This window comes from Astyanax mexicanus, chromosome 25 (genome assembly GCF_023375975.1).
Source record: "Astyanax mexicanus isolate ESR-SI-001 chromosome 25, AstMex3_surface, whole genome shotgun sequence".
Classification (NCBI taxonomy): domain Eukaryota; kingdom Metazoa; phylum Chordata; class Actinopteri; order Characiformes; family Acestrorhamphidae; genus Astyanax; species Astyanax mexicanus.
In genome coordinates, this window is record NC_064432.1 from 8,376,124 (window position 1) to 8,398,018 (window position 21,895).

Here is a 21,895-nt window from a genome sequence, read left to right on the forward strand (position 1 = left end):
CAGCTGATCTTGTTTCGATAAAAATGTATGAGAAGCAAAGGCATTTTTTATTTGTGTAGGAGTGTCCTAGTCTGTTCGTGTTTCACAAATAACCAAATAATAGTCTCTTTTGCTTCCATTATCTACTTTAGCTTAAATATAGCTATAGCTACTTACTATTAAAGTGAATACACACCACTGTTAATGTTGGGCTATTTGAAGGTTTTATTTTAATTCTGCTGTTCATCTCTATTTTATCTATTTTTGTCTTATTTTCTATACTTGTAACAAAATTACAATATCAATCCTAATTATTAAATGCTAATTTTGAACTAAACATGTCTTTTATAATAAAGTTTCCATTGTTTCTAAAACTTGTGTTTTTAGCTTTTTTTTTTAGCTTCCACTATTTCAGAATCATCTTTGTTCTGAGATGCTTTCTGAAAACCCGGTTCAGAGCTGCTGGGTGACTTTCATACGTTTGGTTTCAAAATTGCAATCAAGTGTTTGCGATAACAGGCAACAGGCATCTCTGTGGATGAATTTTGGTCCACTCTTCTTTACAGAATTGTTTTAATTCAGACACATTGGAGGGTTTTCCAGCATAAATGTTCTGTTTAAGATCATCCACAACATCTCAATCAGACTTTAACTAGACCTCTTCAGAACCTTCATTGATTTTTTTTTAATTGTCCTGCTGCAGAACCCAAGTACTCCTGAGCTTGAGGTCATGAACAGATGGCCGAACACTCTCCTTAAGGATTGTCTGGTAAACAGAATATTTACCCAAAGTCCTGGGGATCATTAAGATGTTTGTTGGTAAATATGAGATGGGCCTTATTATTGTTATTTTTGGTCAGTTGTTTTTACTCCAATAGTGAATTATAGCTCTCACTGTGGTTCTCACAATGACCATCTAGAAACACACACTTACACACAGACACACTTCAGCATAAATCCCATGTGAATATGAGTAAATTTATTATAAAGGGTTGTAATAAGGTACTCAGTATTGAGAGATAGTAAATGCTGTTAAAGGCCGTGACCCATAGGTGCAGAACCGCAACACAAAGAAAATCCCCCCAACTCACATACAGACCACAAATCCTTAATGACAAACCAGATTTAAACTTCTTACACAGAGAAAACACACAAACACTACAACATGTCCAGTAAAATCTACGTGCTGAGACACAAAAGAGTACAGATAGTACGAGGGGGGGGGGGGGGGGGGTATTAAAATGCTCTGGGGTTTGTATCGAATGCTGAGAACTTAACTTCCTGTTCTAAATGCAGCATATGTATATTTATATGTGCAATAGCACAGACACTGGGTGAGTCTGAGAGCTGGAGGCTGTGAGGACTGTCGTCTGCAGTTAAAACAGGAATAATTCGAATTAAAACTGAAATCTGCTCATTTTTCCACTTGTTCTGAAATGTTGAGGAAGAGAACAGAACCAGAGATGGATGAAGATATATATGCAAACTCTGGAAATGTTTTAGAGCTCAAATCGACTGCTTCAAACGACAGCAAGGATTCATATGAAAAGATCTACATAAATGAAGACGTCCCAGAGACTCGTACAACCAGGAGCCATAAGGAATCCCTGACCACAGGTACACTCACACACAATGTATATATATATAAAATCACTGTGATGGGGTATGGAACTGCATTCACCTAAATTCTGATCAGCGCTCTCCAGGAAAGAACAGATGAGTGACAGGAGCCAATCAGGTGTCAGCTGGGGGCAATGCCCAGTGATTTTATATATATATATATATGGGTGTTTCTTAGAATTTGTGCAATTTTAGAGTCCCGGGTCATATTTTTAAAAATAATTGCAATTTGGGACAAATACCTCTTTCTGTAGGGAAATGGTGATAAAAAAAACTCTTATAAAAATTTACCACCTTCTAAATATGATTTTTTAATACTTTTTTTATCCACCTGGAAGTTGCAAAATCACTATTTTCTCCTTGTCTCACCCCCAGAGTTTCAAACTTCCACAATGAAAAAAAAAGGTTAAAAATATAATTTATATGAGAATTGTTGATGCAGCTGTAGTAAGGAATACTGAAATAAATAAAATATATACAAATATTTTATTTGAGTCCACTGCCAATATTATTTTTTATACAAAATATACCTGTCTCAGAGCATTGGCGTCATTTCCACCACAATGCCTACTTTCGCTTTTAAAAAGTTCTGGTGAAAGATTGTTTGGGTTGTTTCCACGGAAATGTAAAGTGACATCAGAGCACATGTTGGACATGGAAGCCACTTAATTTTCCACTCACAACTGTTGAAGAAAAAACAAGGTAAATATTGCTTGATCAGAAAATATATTTATTGTATGTCATTTCCAAACATGCTGTAGTTCCATTGTTGTTTTGAAAAAGATCACAAATTTAACATGAAAAGCTTTATTTTGCATGCATGAAATGCTAACTATCAATCCAAAGCTAATCAGTGACGCCATCATCCATTTTTTGTTAAAAAAAAAGTAGAAATGTCATTTCCACCACAGTCATTTCCATCACACTTCCCTCTGTGGTGGAAATGACTGCATGTGGTGGAAATGACATTTCAGATTATAGATATGAGTGATACAGATTGTTTTAAGTAAATCAATTCAGGCCCTATACTTTTACTATATACTATATATACTTTATACATTTACAATGTACTTTAATAATTTTATTTTATCTGTTTTTAATATGGCACACAAACACACACACAGATACAAAATAGTTCATAACTAGAAATAAGATTTTTTTGCATTTTTAAGAATGAAGGTTAATAGTTCATTGATTTTGTCAATATTGAATCTCAAATACAGTTCTTATTATATGGCGTGCGTGCGCACACACACACACACATGCACACACACACACCACTCACACACACACACACAGTTGTCTATGACACAGTTACTATATAGTTCTTTGCATTTTCCAGTTTAGTGTTCATTGAAGAGAGACTCTCTATTGACTCTCAAAAAGAATTAATCATTCTTGCCAAATCCCCAGTTAGAGGTCTGCACAGGACTGCTTTTTTAAACCCACTCCTGCCCGCTCCTGCGTGTTTTTGTCCCCTTATCTCCCGCTCCCGCAAAAAATCGTTTGTTTTAATCCCGTGCCTGCCCGCCACTTACACATTTCCGCCACTCCCGCTAGGAATTGAATTAATTACATTTAGTACTTCAAATTTATTTATGTATTTATTAAAACAGCAATTCACTGCTGAATAGTGCTGTCACGCTTCTTACCACAGTCCAAACACATGCCGTCAGGTGTATTGGAGATGCTGAAAATCTCCCATCACTTGCGTGTTTGTGTGTGCTTGCGTGCCTGTGTGTGTGTGTGTGTGTGTGTGTGTGTGTGTGTGTGTAATGTGTAATGTGTGTGTGCGTCGGTCTATCCTCCACTTTGAGAATTTTCTTGAGGGTTTTTTGTTGCTTGCATGGGAATCATAGCGTGATTATTATGATTTTCTTAACTATTTATCAATTTGCGGGAGCGGGACTACATGTTAAGGCTCCCACATCGCCTGGATTGATTAAACTCCCACTCCCTCCAAGAACAATTCAGTTCTGTCCCACGCCGCAACATATTCTGACGGGTCCCTCGAGTCCCGCAGGACTTCCGCGAGAGTGCAGACTGTAAGAAAAAAAAGCAGGGTTTCTGACTGGGGTAATTGGTAGAACTTGTAGGAGAGAAAAGGGGGGGAGAGAGAGAGAGGGAGAGACGAGAGCGGGAGGCTGTGGTGTGGCTGGTGTGCGGAGACAAGAGAAAAAAGGACTAAATAGAAAGTATTAAGAACGAACTTGTGTGTGTGTCCTTGAGTTTGTGTGTTTACTCACGTCCTCGCTACCTACACTCCCCAAGAAGAGGGTTTACACTGGTGGCAGCGGTGTTTTCAAGGCGTTCGAGATTCGTCTTAACTTTAATCGCAGAGCATAACCAGCACAAGCTGTAAGCACAGTGAGTTTGCTAGCCTAGCTAAGTTAGCCTAACTGGCTTTCGTCGTTTTGTTGTTTTGTAGTTAGCTGACAGTGGAGTTAGTTTTCGAGCTCGGTTCACAAGGATTTACTCAAGACAAGCAGAACGGCTAAACTATGTCGGACGAGGAGGCACACAGCTCTACCAGCGGAGCTTCAGCAGCACCTGCTATCCAGGCACGAAGCACCAGCGCCCAGTGGGCACCAAAGGATATCCCTCTACCTCCGCCATTTCGGAATGATGGCAGCGAGTCCTTTCAGCTGTGGGCTCGGCGCTACGAGGTAATTCAAGAAGCTCGCTACAAAAACACTGGAATTGACCTAGATGTAGTTTTAGCTGCTGAGCTGCCTACTCGACTGCCGCCTGAACTGTTCATTGTTTGGGATAATCTGCCGGCTGAAACTCAAAGTTCCTTCACTGCAACAAAGAAATGCTTGCAAGATACTTTTGGTCAGAAAGATGTAATTGCGTCTTTTCAGACTTTCCCTAATTCACGTCACAGAATGCCAAATAAAGCACTGGAAGTATATGCGGCGGATGTTTGCCGACTTGTGAAGGAAGCTTTTCCAGATTTTGAGCAAAACGCAACAGTACATGAAACTTTCACGCTTTATAGCCAGATTGGATCAAGAACTTCAGATTAAGTGCCATGAGAAAGGTGTAAAAACATTCCAAGAGGCATTTGAGGCAGCAGCCCTAGCTGAGCGTGCTCGTCATGCTGCTAAACTAGTGCCTCCAATTTCTCTGTCTGCAGCAACGCAGCCTGTCGGTGCCATCTCACAAACTGACACGACTTTACTACAAGCTGTACATGACCTCAATGACACAGTTAAAGGCTTGAGCAAAGATCTGGCTGCCTTGAAAATTAAATTAAGAGATAGGGAGAGCATGCGTTATGATGATGAATATGCATCTATGAGGTCACATAGCTCTCCGTCCCCTCAGAGGAGGAGCCCAGGAAGAAATTCATCTGCTCTGAGCTCATTTCAGGATCAGTCACCCCGTAGACATTCACCCAGCTACCACACTTCACCAGAGCACTACTCCAGATCTTCCTCACACCACAGTAGGGACTATACTAGACGAGGTGTTTATAGGGAGAACCCAAGAGACTACTATCATTCGCCACATTCCTCTGATCGCCACACTGATTCCCGTGGTGACAGTAGATGACAGTACCACCCTGCTATGTCACAGCACAGTGGATCAGCATTTCACCACAGAAGCCCAAGCCCACACGCAAAGAGAGTTTCTTTCCAGGATCACACAGGCTTCAGCAGGGGAGACAGTCAGACTGAACGGCATAGCCATGGTCATTCCCACCATGACAGTGGGGTTTTCCAGCATAATCCTCAGGGAAACTACCATTAGTTGATGTGGCAGGGCACTCATCAGCTACACCTTTACCAGCCCCATGTGACAATTCACCTAGGCTGTCCAGCAACCAAGGGACATCACAGCTTTCACCACATGACACATTCCCCACAAGTAACTTTGCTGAGCCTGAAAACCACGTGTCTGCTGTAAACAGAGAAACATTCACTGCTTACATAAATGGCATTGTTGAAGGCACGAATATGAACATAATGTTAGACACAGGGTCCAGTATTTCTTTCATAAATGAAAATACACGCATGTCCATTCCTTCTTTATGCAAACAGCCCCTGAAAAAGAACTTCATTCTATCCAAGTCAGTTACTGGCCAAAGTTTGGACACTGTGACTGTTACTGTGACTGCTACTCCAACTATCCATTCACCTTCACTGCCATTTGATATTAAGTGTGGTAGTCTCTCTGAAGCCCAGCAGGCTGAATTGAATGCTTTGCTCCTGTCGTACAGTGATGTGTTCAGTACAAGCCCCACAGATTTTGGCAGGACAGACTTGGTCAAACATAAAATTACCACAAACTGTGACACCCTATTAGAAAGAGAGCTTATCGTACATCCCCACAAATGCGAGAAGTAATTCAGTCACACGTGGATGAGATGTCGGATAAAGGCATTATTGAAGTTAGCCACAGCCCATGGGCGGCACCTGTTGTAATGGTGAGAAAAAAGGATGGCACATGGCGTTTTTGCATTGATTACAGAGGCTTAAACTCAGTAACAGTCAAGGATGCACATCCGTTGCCAAGAACGGATGACACTTTGGATGCACTCAATGGTTCAGCTGTATTCAGTACAATAGATCTTTCATCAGGATACTGGCAGGTGCAACTTGATGAGCAAGACAAAGCAAAGACAGCATTTACCACTGGCCGCGCATTATACCAGTTCCGAGTGATGCCAATGGGACTGGTAAATTCCCCCCCAACTTTTCAGCACCTGATGCAGCTTGTCCTACGTGGACTGTCTTGGAAAACATGTCTTGTATATCTTGACGATATTATTCTGTTCAGTAGTTTCACTGAACATATAGGACACTTACAAGAAGTGTTTGACCGTCTGAGAGCAACAATGTTGTCATGTTGTCTCTTCTAGTGGTCTACAGCCAGACCCTAAAAACATACAGAAAGTGAAGGACTGGCCTACCCCGAAAAATTCCACGGAAGTCAGAGCATTTTTAGGCCTATGCTCATATTACAGGCGGTTCATACACCAGTTTGCGAAACTGTCACAACCATTACATGCTCTAACCCAGAAGGGTAAGCCTTTTGTATGGACAGACACAGAACAATGTACATTTGATTGTCTCCGCCATGCACTCACCCATGCACCAATTTTGGCCTATCCAAATTTCACGAAAGAGTTTCTTCTCTTTACAGACGCCTCCAATGTTGCTGTCGGATGTGTGCTCTCTCAACTGAATGAGGAAAACAGGGAAACTGTTGTTGCTTAAGCCAGCCATGTCCTGACGCCCACAGAATGGCGCTGGTCCACTTATAACAGGGAACTGTGGGCTATTGTGTGGTCAATTCGCAATTTCCGCCAGTACCTGACAGGCCATTCCTTTCGCATCATCACAGACCATAAGCCTCTACTTGGTCTCAGGAAAATGCCACTGGACTGTGACCCCACAAGTCGCAGAGCAAGATGGGCACTTGAAATTGACCCATATGACTGGACTGTCGAATACAGACAAGGACCCAAACATGCCAATGCTGACTCAATGTCTTGCAGACCTTCCATAGGTGGAGGCTGTGCTGCAGTAGCTGTCAGTCACCAGAAGGGTTCGCACTCGGTCCATACTCAGACAGAAAAGAGCAATTCTCTTCCAGTGCCACACTCATGGGACCTGACAAAGATTTTCAGTCTGCTCTGCACCCAACTTCATCTTCAACTATGACTATGCATGGGCAGCCAAGTTACTCTAACTCCATACAGGATGTGCACCTGTCTCTTGATATTCAAGGCACAGTGCTTGTTGAAGCTCAAAGAGCCGACCCTGTGTTGAATACAGTCATTCAATGGGTTTTAGCTGGGGCTAGGCCACCTTTCAGCAAGCTTAAAGCTCACTCACCTGTCCTGCGTCATTTTTGGAAAGAATTTCACAGACTTTCTTTCGTTGACTCAGTTCTGTGCCGTAAGGTCAGACCCCCTCCGGGTGACACAGCCCTTCAAGCTGTAGTCCCAAGTAGCTTGCAGCAGAAAGTTTTTGAAACTTTACATGGCCACTCACTTACAGGCCATTTTAGCACACAAAAGACTCTGCAACGTGCACTGCTCCGATGCTATTGGCCACATATGTCAAGGGACATTGCAGAATGGTGTTTCCAGTGTGCTGCATGTGAGGCGCGGCGACCACAGGTTCCCCACCAGCAAGCACCAATGAAAAACATTGTCACTTCCATGCCATTTGAAAAGATAGCAGCAGATTTCACTGAATTACCTCTAACCAAGAAAGGTAATCGTTACTTGCTTGTAGTAATGGATTACTTCACTAAATACTTGAACATGTACGCTCTTCCAGATCAGAAAGCCACAACAGTGGCAAAATGTTTGTTTGAGGATTACATCAGCTGCCATGGGGTGCCTCACAGTCTGCATACAGACCAGGGTAGTCAGTTTGATTCAGATCTTGTTAAGGAACTGTGCTTACGCCTTGGTGTACACAAAACACGCACCTCTCCCTATCATGCGATGTCGGATGGAATGGTTGAGCGGGCAAACCGGTCCATTAAAGACCAACTGGCCAAGTACTTATATACTAAAGGGGGCGAATGGGATGACCATTTAAAGCAAGTGGAGTTTGCGTACAATACGAGTGTCCACTCCTCAACCAAACACACACCTTTCTTTTTAGCTCATGGGAGAGAAGCACGTTTGCCCACTGACCTCCTTCTGGGAGATCCACCGTTATATTCCTGTGCCACACAACACTCCGAGTGAGTATGCCAATTCAGTGCTGAGACGTCTCCGTTTGGCTTTTCATTCTGTGGCTGACAATATTGCTGCAGCCGGGGCTCAACAAAAGCGATACTATGATCGCCAGATGAGACACACTTTGGGACTGTCTGAACTCAGGACACGATCAGGTCATTGTGTACGACCTCCTTTACGCTTCAGGGACACTAACTGAGTTATATCCTGCCTAGAACACACTGTATACATATGGGACTGGTAAAACACACACACACACACACACACACATTATTTTAGTTGGCGTGGACATAAAAATACATTCTTAACTGTTGACTGTTGAAATATGCATTTAAGCATTGTTTGTAGTACAGGTGTTACGTTCTGTTGGACTGTTCTCAATTGTTAATTTCTTTTATAGCATCTGTCCAGTGCAATTTGCAGCTTTGAAACCAGGACGTTTCTTTTTGTAAGGGGGAAGTAGTGTAAGAAAAAAGCAGGGTTTCTGACTGGGGTAATTGGTAGAACTTGTAGGAGAGAAAAGGGGGGAGAGAGAGAGTGGGAGAGACGAGAGCGGGAGGCTGTGGTGTGGCTGGTGTGCGGAGACAAGAGAAAAAAGGACTAAATAGAAAGTATTAAGAACTCGTGTGTGTGTCCTTGAGTTTGTGCGTTTACTCACGTCCTCGCTACCTACACTCCTCAAGAAGAGGGTTTACACAGACCTCTACCCCCAGTTTTTGGTTTGTTTACCACATGTACTGTTACAGTTCTGTGAGAGTTTGAAGATTTTGCCAAAAAGCCAGAATTTAGATGTTGGCTTATTGCAACACTAAAGTCAACAGGTGTGGTGTGTTGTAAATGAAGTTGAATAATTTATGCTTTTTCTAATAAATATATCTACGTTTTCTCTGTGTTTAGTCTTTGTCATTTCCACAACACCTTGTCATTTCCATCACAGCTTGTTTTTCCATCACCGCACATATTTTTCACAAAATTTCCAAACATTAGTCAGCTCATATTAAAATCATATTTACATTTATTGATGACTTGCATTACTTTATGTAACAAAACAAATCATTTATTATTTACAAGGACCTACCCAAAGTAATACTGCATTTCACACTGTGAAAAATGTACAGTTCAGCATTTTGATCCTTAGGACAGGTAATTGAGGTCATTCAGAAATTAATTATTGTTGTAAATAGTAGTAACTTAAACTTTATCTGTGTTTAGATCCAAAGAAAATCCCAGCTGCTGTCTCTCACATGCTCTCAGTTCCGCAGCCCCCAAAACTTCCCCCTATGGCAACACGCGTAGTACACAAAACACTTTAAGCTTTGCCTGAATAATACATTCTATGACATCTCCCCACAAAAAAAATACAATCTCTTCCTTTAATATAGTAAAAGTGGGACTTTCAACTACATTATAAAGGGTAATAACAAAACATTCCATTCAACTGAATTTAGATCTCTGGTAAGAAATGGCTAATAACCTAAACCAATAGGCTAATAATCACACCTAAACATATGTTACCTGTCCTTGAACTTTTCTCTTAACCAACACATTTTACAGTCTCTACCAAATACAATTCTAATACTTCGGACAGTTTTTTTTTTCCACTCATGAGAGTACACCTATAAGTCCATTCTCACTACAGGTCTACTAACCATCCCATCGATGACAGGTGGTCCATTCCACGTCGGAACAGAAAGGTTCTCCTCTGAGCTTACAGGTGTGTCAGCTGATTGGTCAGAGACATTGTCCGAGGCAGGCCTGGGGTGGAAGTGGTAACTTTTGGTGGTACTGCTGGCACAGCTTGAAGGTGACGACGGTTACGTCTGAATGTGGTGCCATGCTCTGTCTCAATTATATAGGACCTTGGCGTGATGCTTTCTTTGGTCACTTTTGCGGGTGTTGACCATAACTTTTGACCATCCAACTTAGTCAAGACATTGTCACCTGGTCGCAATGGGGGTAAACATCTTGCTCCATGGCGTCTGTTGTAATAGTAGGCTTGTTTTTGTTTCTCCAGAGTAGCCTTGGCCTTGATGCTCTTTCTGCTAGGCCATTTGGGTTGCAGGTTACTCTCAAGGGTAGGCAAGGTGGCACGAATCTTGCGACCCATTAATAGTTCTGTTGGGCTCGCACCCTTATTGCTGCAAGGGGTGGCTCGGTAACACATAAGAGCTAGTAGAGGATCTTTTTGGCGTAATATCTCTTTTGCTGTTTGAACGGCTCTCTCTGCGTGCCCGTTTCCTTGGGGATTGTGTGGACTGGAGGTTATATGTGTGAAGTCAAGCGCTGTAGCTAGTTCCTTGAACTCTGTGCTTGCAAACTGAGGCCCGTTGTCATTGACCACCTCTTCAGCAATGCCGTACCGGGCAAAAGTGGCCTTCAGCTGTTTTACAACCTGGGCACTAGTTGTCACTGGCATGTGCAAAATTTCTATATACCTGTGTAGTAATCTGATACCACTAGGTAATTTTGCTTTTTATGTTTGCACAGGTCCACTCCAATTCTTTTCCATGGTCTGCCAGGAAGTGGCGTAGTGAGCAGCGGTTCCCTAGACTGGGCTCGTCTGTGCTCGTGACATGATTGACATGATAGGACTCTGTCTTTGATTTGGGATGATATACCTGGCCACCATACAGAGGTGTTTGCCCTCTCCCTGCACTTAGACAAGCCTTGATGTCCATCGTGAATACGGTCTAGTATCTCTGCTCTCAGTGCTTTTGGTATGATCATGTTTGCCTCTGGTCACTAACCCACTGTGAACAGACAGTTTGCTTCTCACAGGGAAAAACTCTCTAACACTGGTGTGTGTATTCTCAATGTGCTCTGGCCAACCTGACTCTATGTACCTCTTCAGAATCTGCATCCCTTCGTCTGTTTCTGTGGTGGCTCGGATGCAGTCCATCTTTTGTTTTGTGGCAGGTATGCCCTCAATGACAGATGCAACATAACACTCTACATCTGTGTGTGTGTTGTCACTCTGTGTTAGAGCTTAGATCGGGCCCAAAAACGTGCACGTTCTGCCCGAGCACGACCCAACCCGAACCATAAACTGTCATTATGAGCCCAAGCCCAACCCGATCCGCCCCATAAACTGGCTGTTTTCGGGCTGATTGAATGAGCGAAATATAATGATGTATAATGATGTATAATCAGAATGATGCCGCTGCTGTGCCGTATACGACTCCCTGCTGAATCCGACTCCACTTCGCAAACAGAATCTGCACAACACCGCCCGCTGTACAACAATTAAACACAAAAATTAGGGTATTCTATCAGTAATTTCAGTTCGTTTTAGTTAGTTTTATAAACACACAATACAGTTTGAGTTAGTTATGTTTTTTCCTTTTAATTACCGTTAACACAAATGTTTTTTCAGTTTTCGTTATTTCGTTAGAATTAGAAAACAGATGCCTACATCTCTGACTATTTTCTGAAGCCCGACCTGACCCGGCCCGAGGAATGTGGTGGGAAATCTCGGCCCGACCCAACCCAATTTCGGGTTGGTCCTCGGGTCAGGTCGGGCAGAGAATCTAAGCTCTACTCTGTGTGTCTTTGCAGGGGCTCCTTGACAGTGTGTCAGCTATGACCAGGGTCTTACCCGGTGCATACTCTGCTGTGGGGTTAAACCTCATCAGCCTCATTAACAATCTTTGACATCGGATTGGTACAATGTCAAGGTCTTTAGAGTTTATCAGAGGCACGAGGGGTTTATGATCTGTGATTAATCTGAACCCCGCTAGGCCATACAGGTATTTTCCAAATCGCTCACATGCCCAAACACCTGCCAAGCAATCTATCTGGGCATACCTGGTCTCTGCGTCACTTAAACGTCTGGAACAATATGCCACTGCTCTCCAGTCTTGTCCATGAAGCTGCATCAGTACTGCACCAATCCCATAACTACTTGCATCGGCAGAAACTGCTGTAGGCTTGTTGACGTCGTAATACTTAAGAGTGGGTGACGTTGTGAGCTGTTCTTTAACCTGCTGAAATGCTGACATCTGTGCAGGACCCCATGTCCAAACAGAGTTGGTTTTCAATAACTCGTACAACAGCTGACCGACTGTGGCTAGGTTGGCAATGTACTTTCCCAGATAGCTGACCAGTCCCAGCACTCTTTTGAGCTCCTGGACGTTCTCTGGTGGAGAGAGATTGTTAATTGCAGACACCTTGGCTGGATCGGGTCGCACTCCTTCTGCATCGATCACTTGCCTCAAGACACACTTCTCTGCATTCAGTTTTAGACCAGCTGACTCCAACCTCACCAGTACCCTTTGTAAGCGCTCATTGTGTTCAGTCATGTCTTTTCCGTGAATAATTATGTCGTCCATATAAACAGACACCCCCTGTAGGCCTTCCACCATCTTTCTGATCCCAAAGGGCAGACGCTTAAAGCAGTATCTGACGAAAGGCGTTATAAAGGTTGTGAGTCTTTGGCTGTCTTTGTCGAGCGGAATTTGCCAGAACCCCGCTGCTGCGTCTAATGAAGAGAAAACTGTGAGGCCACTCAGGCCAGCAATGATTTCTTCTGCTGTTGAAAGAATAAATCTCTCTCTTTTGACTGCTTTTGAGGTCTGTGCAGATACGCACCTTTCCTGATTTCTTTGGAGCTGGCACCATGGGTGCACACCACTCTGTTGGTTCTGTCACCTTTTGTATGATGTCATTGGCCTCCATTCTCTCTAGTTCCTCCTTTACAGGCTTCAGGAGTGGTATGGGTATCCTGCGAGCTGTGTGAACTGCATAGGGCTGGGCATTTTCTTGTAGCACAATTTTCACTGGCTGTGTCTTAAGCAGGCCAAATTCTTCCCCAGCATTGCTGACCTGGAGTACTCTTTTCACTAGTCCCATTTCCTGGGCTACTGATCTACTGAGCCAATCTACTGAATTGGCCCACACACTTCAAACGCCCTCCTGGTCCACTAAGTGCAGCTTTAGCATCCAGCAGCTTTTTATCAGGTTTCAGCATTTTGAATGTGTCTTCACTCATAACACACACATCAGTTCCAGTATCTATTTTAAATAGTACAGGAGTGCTACCTATATTAAGCTGTACTGTCCATTCATCCTCCTGGGAGTTAGTGCTGTTAACTGAGCCCAGAAAGTAGGATGCTTGCTCCTCACTATTAGTGATTTCACTCATTAGTTTGCTTCTGCACATTCTTTGCTAGTGCCCTGTTTTCCTGCACCTGTAGCATGCTGACTTAAGAGCTGGACATTTCTTCGTTTTCTTGTGTGGTATTTTGCCACATCTACCACATTTATTGTGTCCCTTGTCTTTGAGATCCCTCTCTTTGTCCCGATCTGTGTTTTGTTTTGGCCATTTTGCGTGTTTTCTGTGTCCCTGAGCTACCTTCTGTATGGTGCACGCAGCCTCGCCTTGCTGGCAAACTTGTGCTTTTACCTCCTCTGACTGACGAGCCTCCTGCACGGTCATCTCCAGCGTGAGGTTTGGAATGAGCTGCAATTTTCGTGACCGATCTTTATCCCGGATTCCCACCACGATTCGGTCTCTAATGTGTTCCTCGAGATTAGCTCTGAACTCGCAGTGCTCCAACAGTTCGTATAAAGCTTGGATAAATGTCTCTCTCCCCCCCATGCTGCACGCGTTGGTGAAAGCAGGCTCTCTCGTGAATAACGTTACGTTTTGGAATGAAGTAAGCATCAAACTTGGCCATGACTACATTATAGTCTGTATCTTCTCCATCTGCAAAAGTAAATGAGCTGAAAATATTCTCTGCTTCTCTGCCTAAAGCATATATGAGGGTGCTTACTTGGACGCTGCCCTCCTCCTTATCCAGCTTGGTCGCTGTGCGATAGCGGGTGAAACGTTTCTTCCACTCAGCCCACTCCGACGGTTTCTCGAAAAGCTCTCAGGTGGGTTAAACTTGGACATTTTCAGGTGTAGATTTGTTCACCAGCTTCTGACACCATGTAATAAACTGAGGACACTTGCAGATGCTTCTTTTGTACAACTTTATCTGTGTTTATATACAAAGAAAATCCCAGCTGCTGTCTCTCACATGCTCTCAGTTCCGCAGCCCCCAAAACTTCCCCTTACGGCAACACGCGTAGTACACAAAACACTTTAAGCTTTGCCTGAATAATACATTCTATGACAGTAACTGGTACAAATAGTTAAGCTAATGGTTCTAGAAAATTCTAGGATGTTTATATTATTGCACTGTTTATTTATGTGTTAAATGAAATGTGGTGGAAATGACATTTGTTTATTCCGGGTCAGATAAAAATAACAATTAGTCTTTTAAATATAGTTTGATATCTAATGGATCATTTTCTGGAGAGCGCTGATCAGAATTTAGGTGAATGCAGTTCCATACCCCAGCACTAGTGGGTGTTATAGTATAATAGTGCTATTAAGTCCAATAGGAATGTTCAGCATAATTAATGTAGAAGAGATTGTTTTGATGTTTTGAACAGACAGTAATTGTGAAAAATAAAAAGATAAAAAAAAATATAATAAAATGCTGAATTTTATTACATGTGTGTGTTTGAGAAAATGTTGTCTATTTACATGTAAAAATGCATGTAAAATTTGGAAGGAGTTAATGTTGTGCATCAAAATTGCAGATTACATTAAAATGCTTGCTAAGCTGTTTCTGTCTGAAAACTGTGAAGAGTGGTTGCCAAAAACATTTGACTAAACTTGGGGTAATACAGTAGTATCCAAAAACATTCGGATACATGGTTGCAATGAAATCTCAGGTCATTGCTAAGTGGGTGCTGTGCAGTTGCTATGGTTTACCAAGCAGTTGTTAAGGTGTTATCTACTGCCTCTTCCTCTCCGTTCGCAGCTTCTCCCCCTCCATCCCCTGCCTCTCATCATCTGTTTGCTGCTAACCCCCTCCCTTCTTCTGCCTTTCCCTCTCCATCTGCTGCTTCTCCCCCTCCGTTCACTGCCTCTCCCCCTCAGTCAGCTGCTTCTCCCCCTCCATCCGCTGCTTCTCCTCCTCCCTTCTACTGCGTTTCTCATTTTGTTTCCTACCACCCCCGTTTGTTGCCTCTCCCCCACATTTCGCTGCCTCTCCCCCTCTGTCTGCTGCCTCTCCACCTCTATCTTCTGCCTCTCCCTATCTGTCTGCTGCCTCTACCCCTCTATCTTTTGCCTCTTCCCCTCTATTTTCTGCCTTTCCCCCATCTGTCTGCTGTCTCTCCCTAGGGCTGCCACAAACGATTATTTTTATAGTCGACTAATCACCGATTATTTTTTATGATTAGTCGACTAATCGGATCATACGTTAATTGAATATAAAACACAGTTTATCACAATAGAATGCAGCTGCTATTATACAACCAACATTAGATTTCAGCTATATGATAACTAAAAATAAAAACAATTAAAATCATAGTTCATTAAACCTTTAATGAAATATGCAGCTTGTTGTAACAGACAATTATTTTACTGTTTAGCATAAAGTGTAAACAACTGTGTAAAATAAGGATAAGGCACTGGCATTTATGAAACATCTCAACCGTGAGGTTGTTTGAACTATTATGAAAAAAAAGTATATTAATAAAAAATGCCTCTCTGTCCAGATATTGTGTACATTACCGTACACAGGGCAGCGGTCTGCACAGATCTGATTGGCAGAGGAGAGCGTTTGGTGATTTTACACCACACATGACTGATCTGTGAGTTTACTGCACCGAAAAGCACTGAAAACAGAAGCCACTGTCAGAATGAAATCCTTCTCTGTAGTTTATCGGTTTGGGACGGCATTTGTGACAACGTCTGGGTCCGGATCCGGATCGCGGTCCGCCTATTAGTGACCTCTGTTTTAAAGCTATCAAGATGAGTAAGTTAAGTACTAAGTTAACGCTCTGTTTACGCTAATTTTAGCAGCTAAATAGCAATTTAGCTTCTTCGTCATTTAATCAGCCACAACATGCCTCCTTTTCAGGTGCTCGTGCATCGCGGTTGTGCTGCCGAGGAAGGCAAGTTCTTCATTGCAGATATTGCATTGCACGCGTTTCACTTTTATTTTCTTGGTGATCCCACACTTTTGAGTTCTGTAGCGGGGTAGCCATGAAACCAGAGCCTGTCTGTATAATGTCCTGAGATGTCGTCCACTACCTACCCCGGTTTCCACTACTGCGCATGTGCGTCCAGGACAGAAAGGCAGTCGCAGCAGTTTGGAGAGAAAAACAAAGAAAAAAAAAAACACGACTAATCGACTATTAAATTAGTCGTCGACTATTTTAATAGTCGACTAATCGTGGCAGCCCTATCTCTCCCTCTCTGTCTGCTGCATCTTCCCCTCCGTTTACTGCCTCTCCCCTCGGTCTGCTGCTTCTCCCCCTTCGTTGGCTTTTTCTTCCCCTCTGTCTGCTGCCTCTCCATCCTCTGTCTGCTGCCTCTCCTCCTCTGTTTGCTGCTACTCTCCCTCCCAGGCCTTTCCCCCTACGTCCGCTGCTTGTCCTCCTCTGTCCGCTGCCTCTGCCCTTCCGTTTGCTGCTTCTCCCCCTCTGTCCACTGCCTCTTCCCCTCCGTTCACTGCTTCTCCCCCTCCGTTCGCTGCTTCTCCCTCTCTGTTTGCTGTTTCTCCCCCTCCGTCAGCTGCCTCACTTCCTCTATCCGCTGTCTCTCCCCTTTTGTCCGCTGCTTCCCCCCCCTTCGTCCGCTGCTTCTCCCCCTCCATCCACTGCCTCTCCCCCTTCGTCCGTTTCCTCTCCCCCTCCATCTGCTGCCTATTCCCTTTTGTCCGCTGCCTCCCCCCCTCTGTCCGCTGCCTCTCTCCTTCTGTCCGCTGCTTCTCCCCCTTTGTCCGCTGCTTCTCCCCCTCCGTCCGTTGCCTATCCCCCTTCATCCGCTGCCTTTCCCCCTCTGTCTGCTGCCTCTCCCCCTCCGTCCGCTGCATCTCTCCCTCCTTCTGCTGCCTCTTCCCCACTGCCTGCTGCCTTTCCCTCTCTATTTTCTGCTTCTACCCCTCTCTCTGTTTGAAAGAATTTTGATTGCAGATCTTGTGTGTGTGTGTGTGTGTGGTGCACAATTAACTCCATAGATTTTACTGTGTAAGCCTTTTTAAATTACATGAAAAAGTTTGATCAAGGTGTGACTGATGAAATAATGCTTGGCCCCTCTGTGAATATTGTGGCCTCTATTCCTATTCCTATTCCTAAGTATACTGAATATAAAACATATATCTGTTCATATCTGGTTTCAGGAATGGGTTCTACAGAAAACAGGAGATACAGACTGGCTGCAGTGTTTCTGGGTCTGCTTTTTGTTCTCTTGCTGACTGCCATCATACTGCTGTGGATCCAGTTCAACCACCTTACTGCAGAGAGAGACCAGTTGCAGACCAGTAACACCAACCTGACTGCAGAGAGAGACCAGTTACAGACCAGTAACACCAACCTGACTGCAGAGAGAGACCAGTTACAGACCAGTAACACCAACCTGGCTGCAGAGAGAAACCAGTTACAGACCAGTTACACCAACCTGACTGTAGAGAGAGACCAGTTACAGACCAGTAACATCAACCTGACTGCAGAGAGAGACCAGTTACAGACCAGTTACACCAACCTGACTGCAGAGAGAGACCAGTTACAGACCAGTTACACCAAGCTGACTGCAGAGAGAAACCAGTTACAGACCAGTTACACCAAGCTGACTGCAGAGAGAAATCAGTTACAGACCAGTTACACCAAGCTGACTGCAGAGAGAGACCAGTTACAGACCAGTAACACCAACCTGGCTGCAGAGAGAAACCAGTTACAGACCAGTTACACCAAGCTGACTGCAGAAAGAGACCAGTTACAGACCAGTAACACCAACCTGGCTGCAGAGAGAAACCAGTTACAGACCAGTTACACCAAGCTGACTGCAGAAAGAGACCAGTTACAGACCAGTAACACCAACCTGGCTGCAGAGAGAAACCAGTTACAGACCAGTAACACCAAGCTGACTGCAGAGAGAAACCAGTTACAGACCAGTTACACCAAGCTGACTGCAGAGAGAGACCAGTTACAGACCAGTAACACCAACCTGGCTGCAGAGAGAGACCAGTTACAGAGCAGTTACACCAAGCTGACTGCAGAGAGAGACCAGTTACAGACCAGTTACACCAACCTGACTGCAGAGAGAGACCAGTTACAGACCAGTTACACCAACCTGACTGCAGAGAGAGACCAGTTACAGACCAGTTACACCAAGCTGACTGCAGAGAGAGATGGGCTCCATAGAAGATTTTCTGACCTGGGTTAGTGATTAACTATTTAGTTGGCTTGAAATCGCAATCTTCTTTTTATTATTATTATTATTCTCGCCACAAAATTTGTAACGCTACTCCTCCCACAGCTTTTATGCTAGAATCACTAAAATTTGCAGTATCTTAAGACCTATAGCCAGGTTGCTTGTGCTTTTTGTAGCGATATATCGTAAGTTTTTTTGTACAGCTGATATTTTTATGCTCGGACATTTCCCCATAGGAATCCATTCAAAAGTGTCCACAAACACAAATCACAGTTTATTAGCTAGAACTGTGGAAATTAATAGACTCGTAGAATTTTTTAGGTTTCAAATGATGCTGGGTGAATCAATCTGATTTATAGTTTTGTAAAATTATTGTACAAAATTTTCCCCAAAGGAATGAATGGGGGGCCAAAGTATTCCACACACCAGCTCAGTGTGCGCAACGAACCCAACTGCCTAGAAACATCTTAGTACCCACTTCTGAAATCATAGCAACTGCCTAGCAACACGTTATCAACTACTTGGAATATGTTAGCAACTGCCTAGGAACACCTTAGCAACCAGCATATATATGATACCGCTTAACAACACCTTTGCAATCACCTGCAACACCTTAGCAACTGCCTTAGTTATCATTTCCTTAAACTGCCTAGCAACAACTTAGCAACTACTTGGAATATGTTAACAACTGCCTAGCAGTGCCTTAACAACCACCACATATATGAGAGCAACCACTTAACAACACCTTAGCTACCACCTGGATCATCTTAGCAACTGACTAGCAACACCTTAGTAACCACTTCAGAAATGAAAGCAACAGCATAGCAACCAATTAGCAACACCTTAGCAATCACTTGGAATACCTCAGCAACTGGCAAACAGCACCTTATTAACCACTTCCAAAATCACAGCAACTGCCTAGCAACACCTTATCAACCACCTAATAAGAATGGTGGGGCCGGAGTACAAAACCCTTCCTGTGAAACCACAATACCTTAGTCCTAGCAGTGTTTGTTTGAAGATTTAAAGTGAAAAAATTTTGTTTTAGTAAAAAAAAGTGTTAAAGTGAAAATGTTATTTTGTAAATAAAAGTAAATTAGTTACTGCCTTTGGAGACGGACCAGTTGCACAAAGGACTGTGATATCAGCATAAAGATGAATAAATTAATCTTCAACACAGAGAGCAAGATTATTTATGTATATGGAGAATAATGTGGGGTCTAGGATTGAGGTCTGGTGCTGCGAGGTGTGGTAGGATGTTTGCGGTGAGGTGTGGTGCTGTAATTTCACATTTAAATACACATTAATAAAAGTTTCAGTGTGAAGACAGAAATTACAATGAATCACGTTAAATAATATATTTTTTGTTAACGATCAACAGTCCTTATTTTATTTAAATGTTTATAGTGTATAACTGTGTAAATTGTAAAGTTTTTTCCTTGTGTTGAATTGTGTAAATGCAGTATAAACCCCTGTCTTTATTTGCTTTGCAGTAAAAGCCAGTGAGGAGGGATGGATCTTCTTCAGCTCCAGTCTTTACTACGTCTCTAATGGAAAGAAGAGCTGGACTGAGAGCAGATACGACTGCAGAAAGAGAGGATCAGACCTGCTAATCATCAACAGCAGAGAAGAACAGGTGAGACAGAGAAAGAAAGAGAGAGAGAGAGAGAGAGAGAGACTGTCTCAGACAGTTTAAGATCTCTACAGGTGCTGTTGATCTTACAGGTTTCCTACAGAGTTCTGATCAGTTTTGTGTGTAAGCAGTTATTGTACTTCAACAGGACTTCATTAACACATTGAGAAAAGATAAGATGGTTTGGATTGGTCTGGGTGACAGTGAAACAGAGGGGGTCTGGAAATGGGTGGACGGATCAGAACAGATCACTGGGTAAGAGACCCCTGAACTGAACTCTGATCATGATGCAGTTACTGACTCTCACTCCTCACTGCTCTGATAAACACTCTGATACTCTCCTCTCTCTGATAGGTTCTGGCATTCTGGAGAACCTAACAGTGATGGAGATGAGGACTGTGCTATAACTGATCGGTACTGGGCTGATTATCCCTGTAATAGTCAGTTTAACTGGATTTGTGAAAAGAGAATATTAATTACAGTTTAAACACATTTGGGTTTGTGTGTATTGATACATGTGTGAGACAAGTTTACTATATATGTATGTTTTTACAGTTCTGGAAAAAATATTAGACCACTTCAAAATGATCAGTTTCTCTGATTTTGCTATTTATAGGTTTATGTTTGAGTAAAATTACATTGTTGTTTTATTCTATAAACTACAGACAACATTTCTCCCAAATTCCAAATAAAAATATTGTCATTTAGAGCATTTATTTGCAGAAAATGAGAAATGGCTGAAATAACAAAAAAGATGCAGATCTTTTAGACTTTAAATAATGCAAATAAAACAAATTCATATTCATAAAGTTTTAAGACTTCAGACATCAATATTTGGTGGAATAATCCTGGTTTTAATCACATTTTTCATGCATCTTGGCATGTTCTCCTCCACCAGTCTTACACGCTGCTTTTGGATAAAAATTCAAGCAGTTCAGCTTGGTTTGATGGTTTGTGATCATCCATCTTTCTCTTGATTTTTAATTTGGTAAAATCAAAGAAACTGATTATTTTTAAGTGGTCTCTTATTTTGTCCAGAGCTGTATATCTCAGAGCTCCAGAGTTCTAGGGCCAGCCAACTGTTAACTCTCTCACTTCAAGGTCTGGTGTTTATATTTAGTTATATAGTGAGCTGTGCTTGTGTTTTTATATTTTCGGGTTATTGATCTTTTGCCTGTCTACAGATTACTGTTTTTTGCCTGCTCCTTTTTTTCCTTTTTTAAAGTTCAATAAACTTGCAATTGTATCCTGAATAGTGTGAATCATTACAGACAGTTGTTTGTGTTTGCTGAATGTAGTTGAATTCCAGAACAACTTTAAATCCATTAAATACAACAGTGAAAACGACATATTATAAAGCTCCTCTTCCAAACAGGTCTGGCTTGAATCAGCATTAAAAGTCTACGTAGCCTTGGGAGGTAAACTTTTTATTAACAGCCCTGAATTTCAAATAACATTATCTGATTTTTACATTTCCCCAGCATTACCAGCATTAAGTCATAAACGCAAAGAAATGTAGAACTGTCCCACAAAGGGAATCGACTATAACTGTTCCCCAATTGTGGTGGACCAACAGTGACACCTCTTGTACAAAGTCCGCACTACAGGACATTGAGAATTAATCTCTGATAATGTTGTATAATTCCTGAATGTATTGCTGGGCTTGATTTCCCTAAATATATGTGTTTTGCTTCTTGTAAAATGTTTTTCTACCCAACACAGCCAATTTCCGAGGGTGCAAAAC

At 42.7% G+C, this 21,895-nt stretch overlaps 1 protein-coding gene across 1 annotated transcript; it reads left to right on the forward strand.

The window, feature by feature from the left end:
• The first annotated feature begins 1,341 nt into the window (after positions 1 to 1,341).
• Positions 1,342 to 20,785, forward strand: LOC125787629 (C-type lectin domain family 4 member M-like). Its single transcript, XM_049472087.1, has 6 exons — positions 1,342 to 1,596; positions 5,957 to 5,962; positions 17,488 to 18,525; positions 20,012 to 20,154; positions 20,300 to 20,406; positions 20,506 to 20,785. The coding sequence occupies exons 1-6, from the start codon at positions 1,416 to 1,418 to the stop codon at positions 20,636 to 20,638; spliced, it is 1,608 nt and encodes a 535-aa protein (XP_049328044.1). The 5' UTR covers positions 1,342 to 1,415; the 3' UTR covers positions 20,639 to 20,785.
• The last annotated feature ends 1,110 nt before the right edge of the window (positions 20,786 to 21,895 follow it).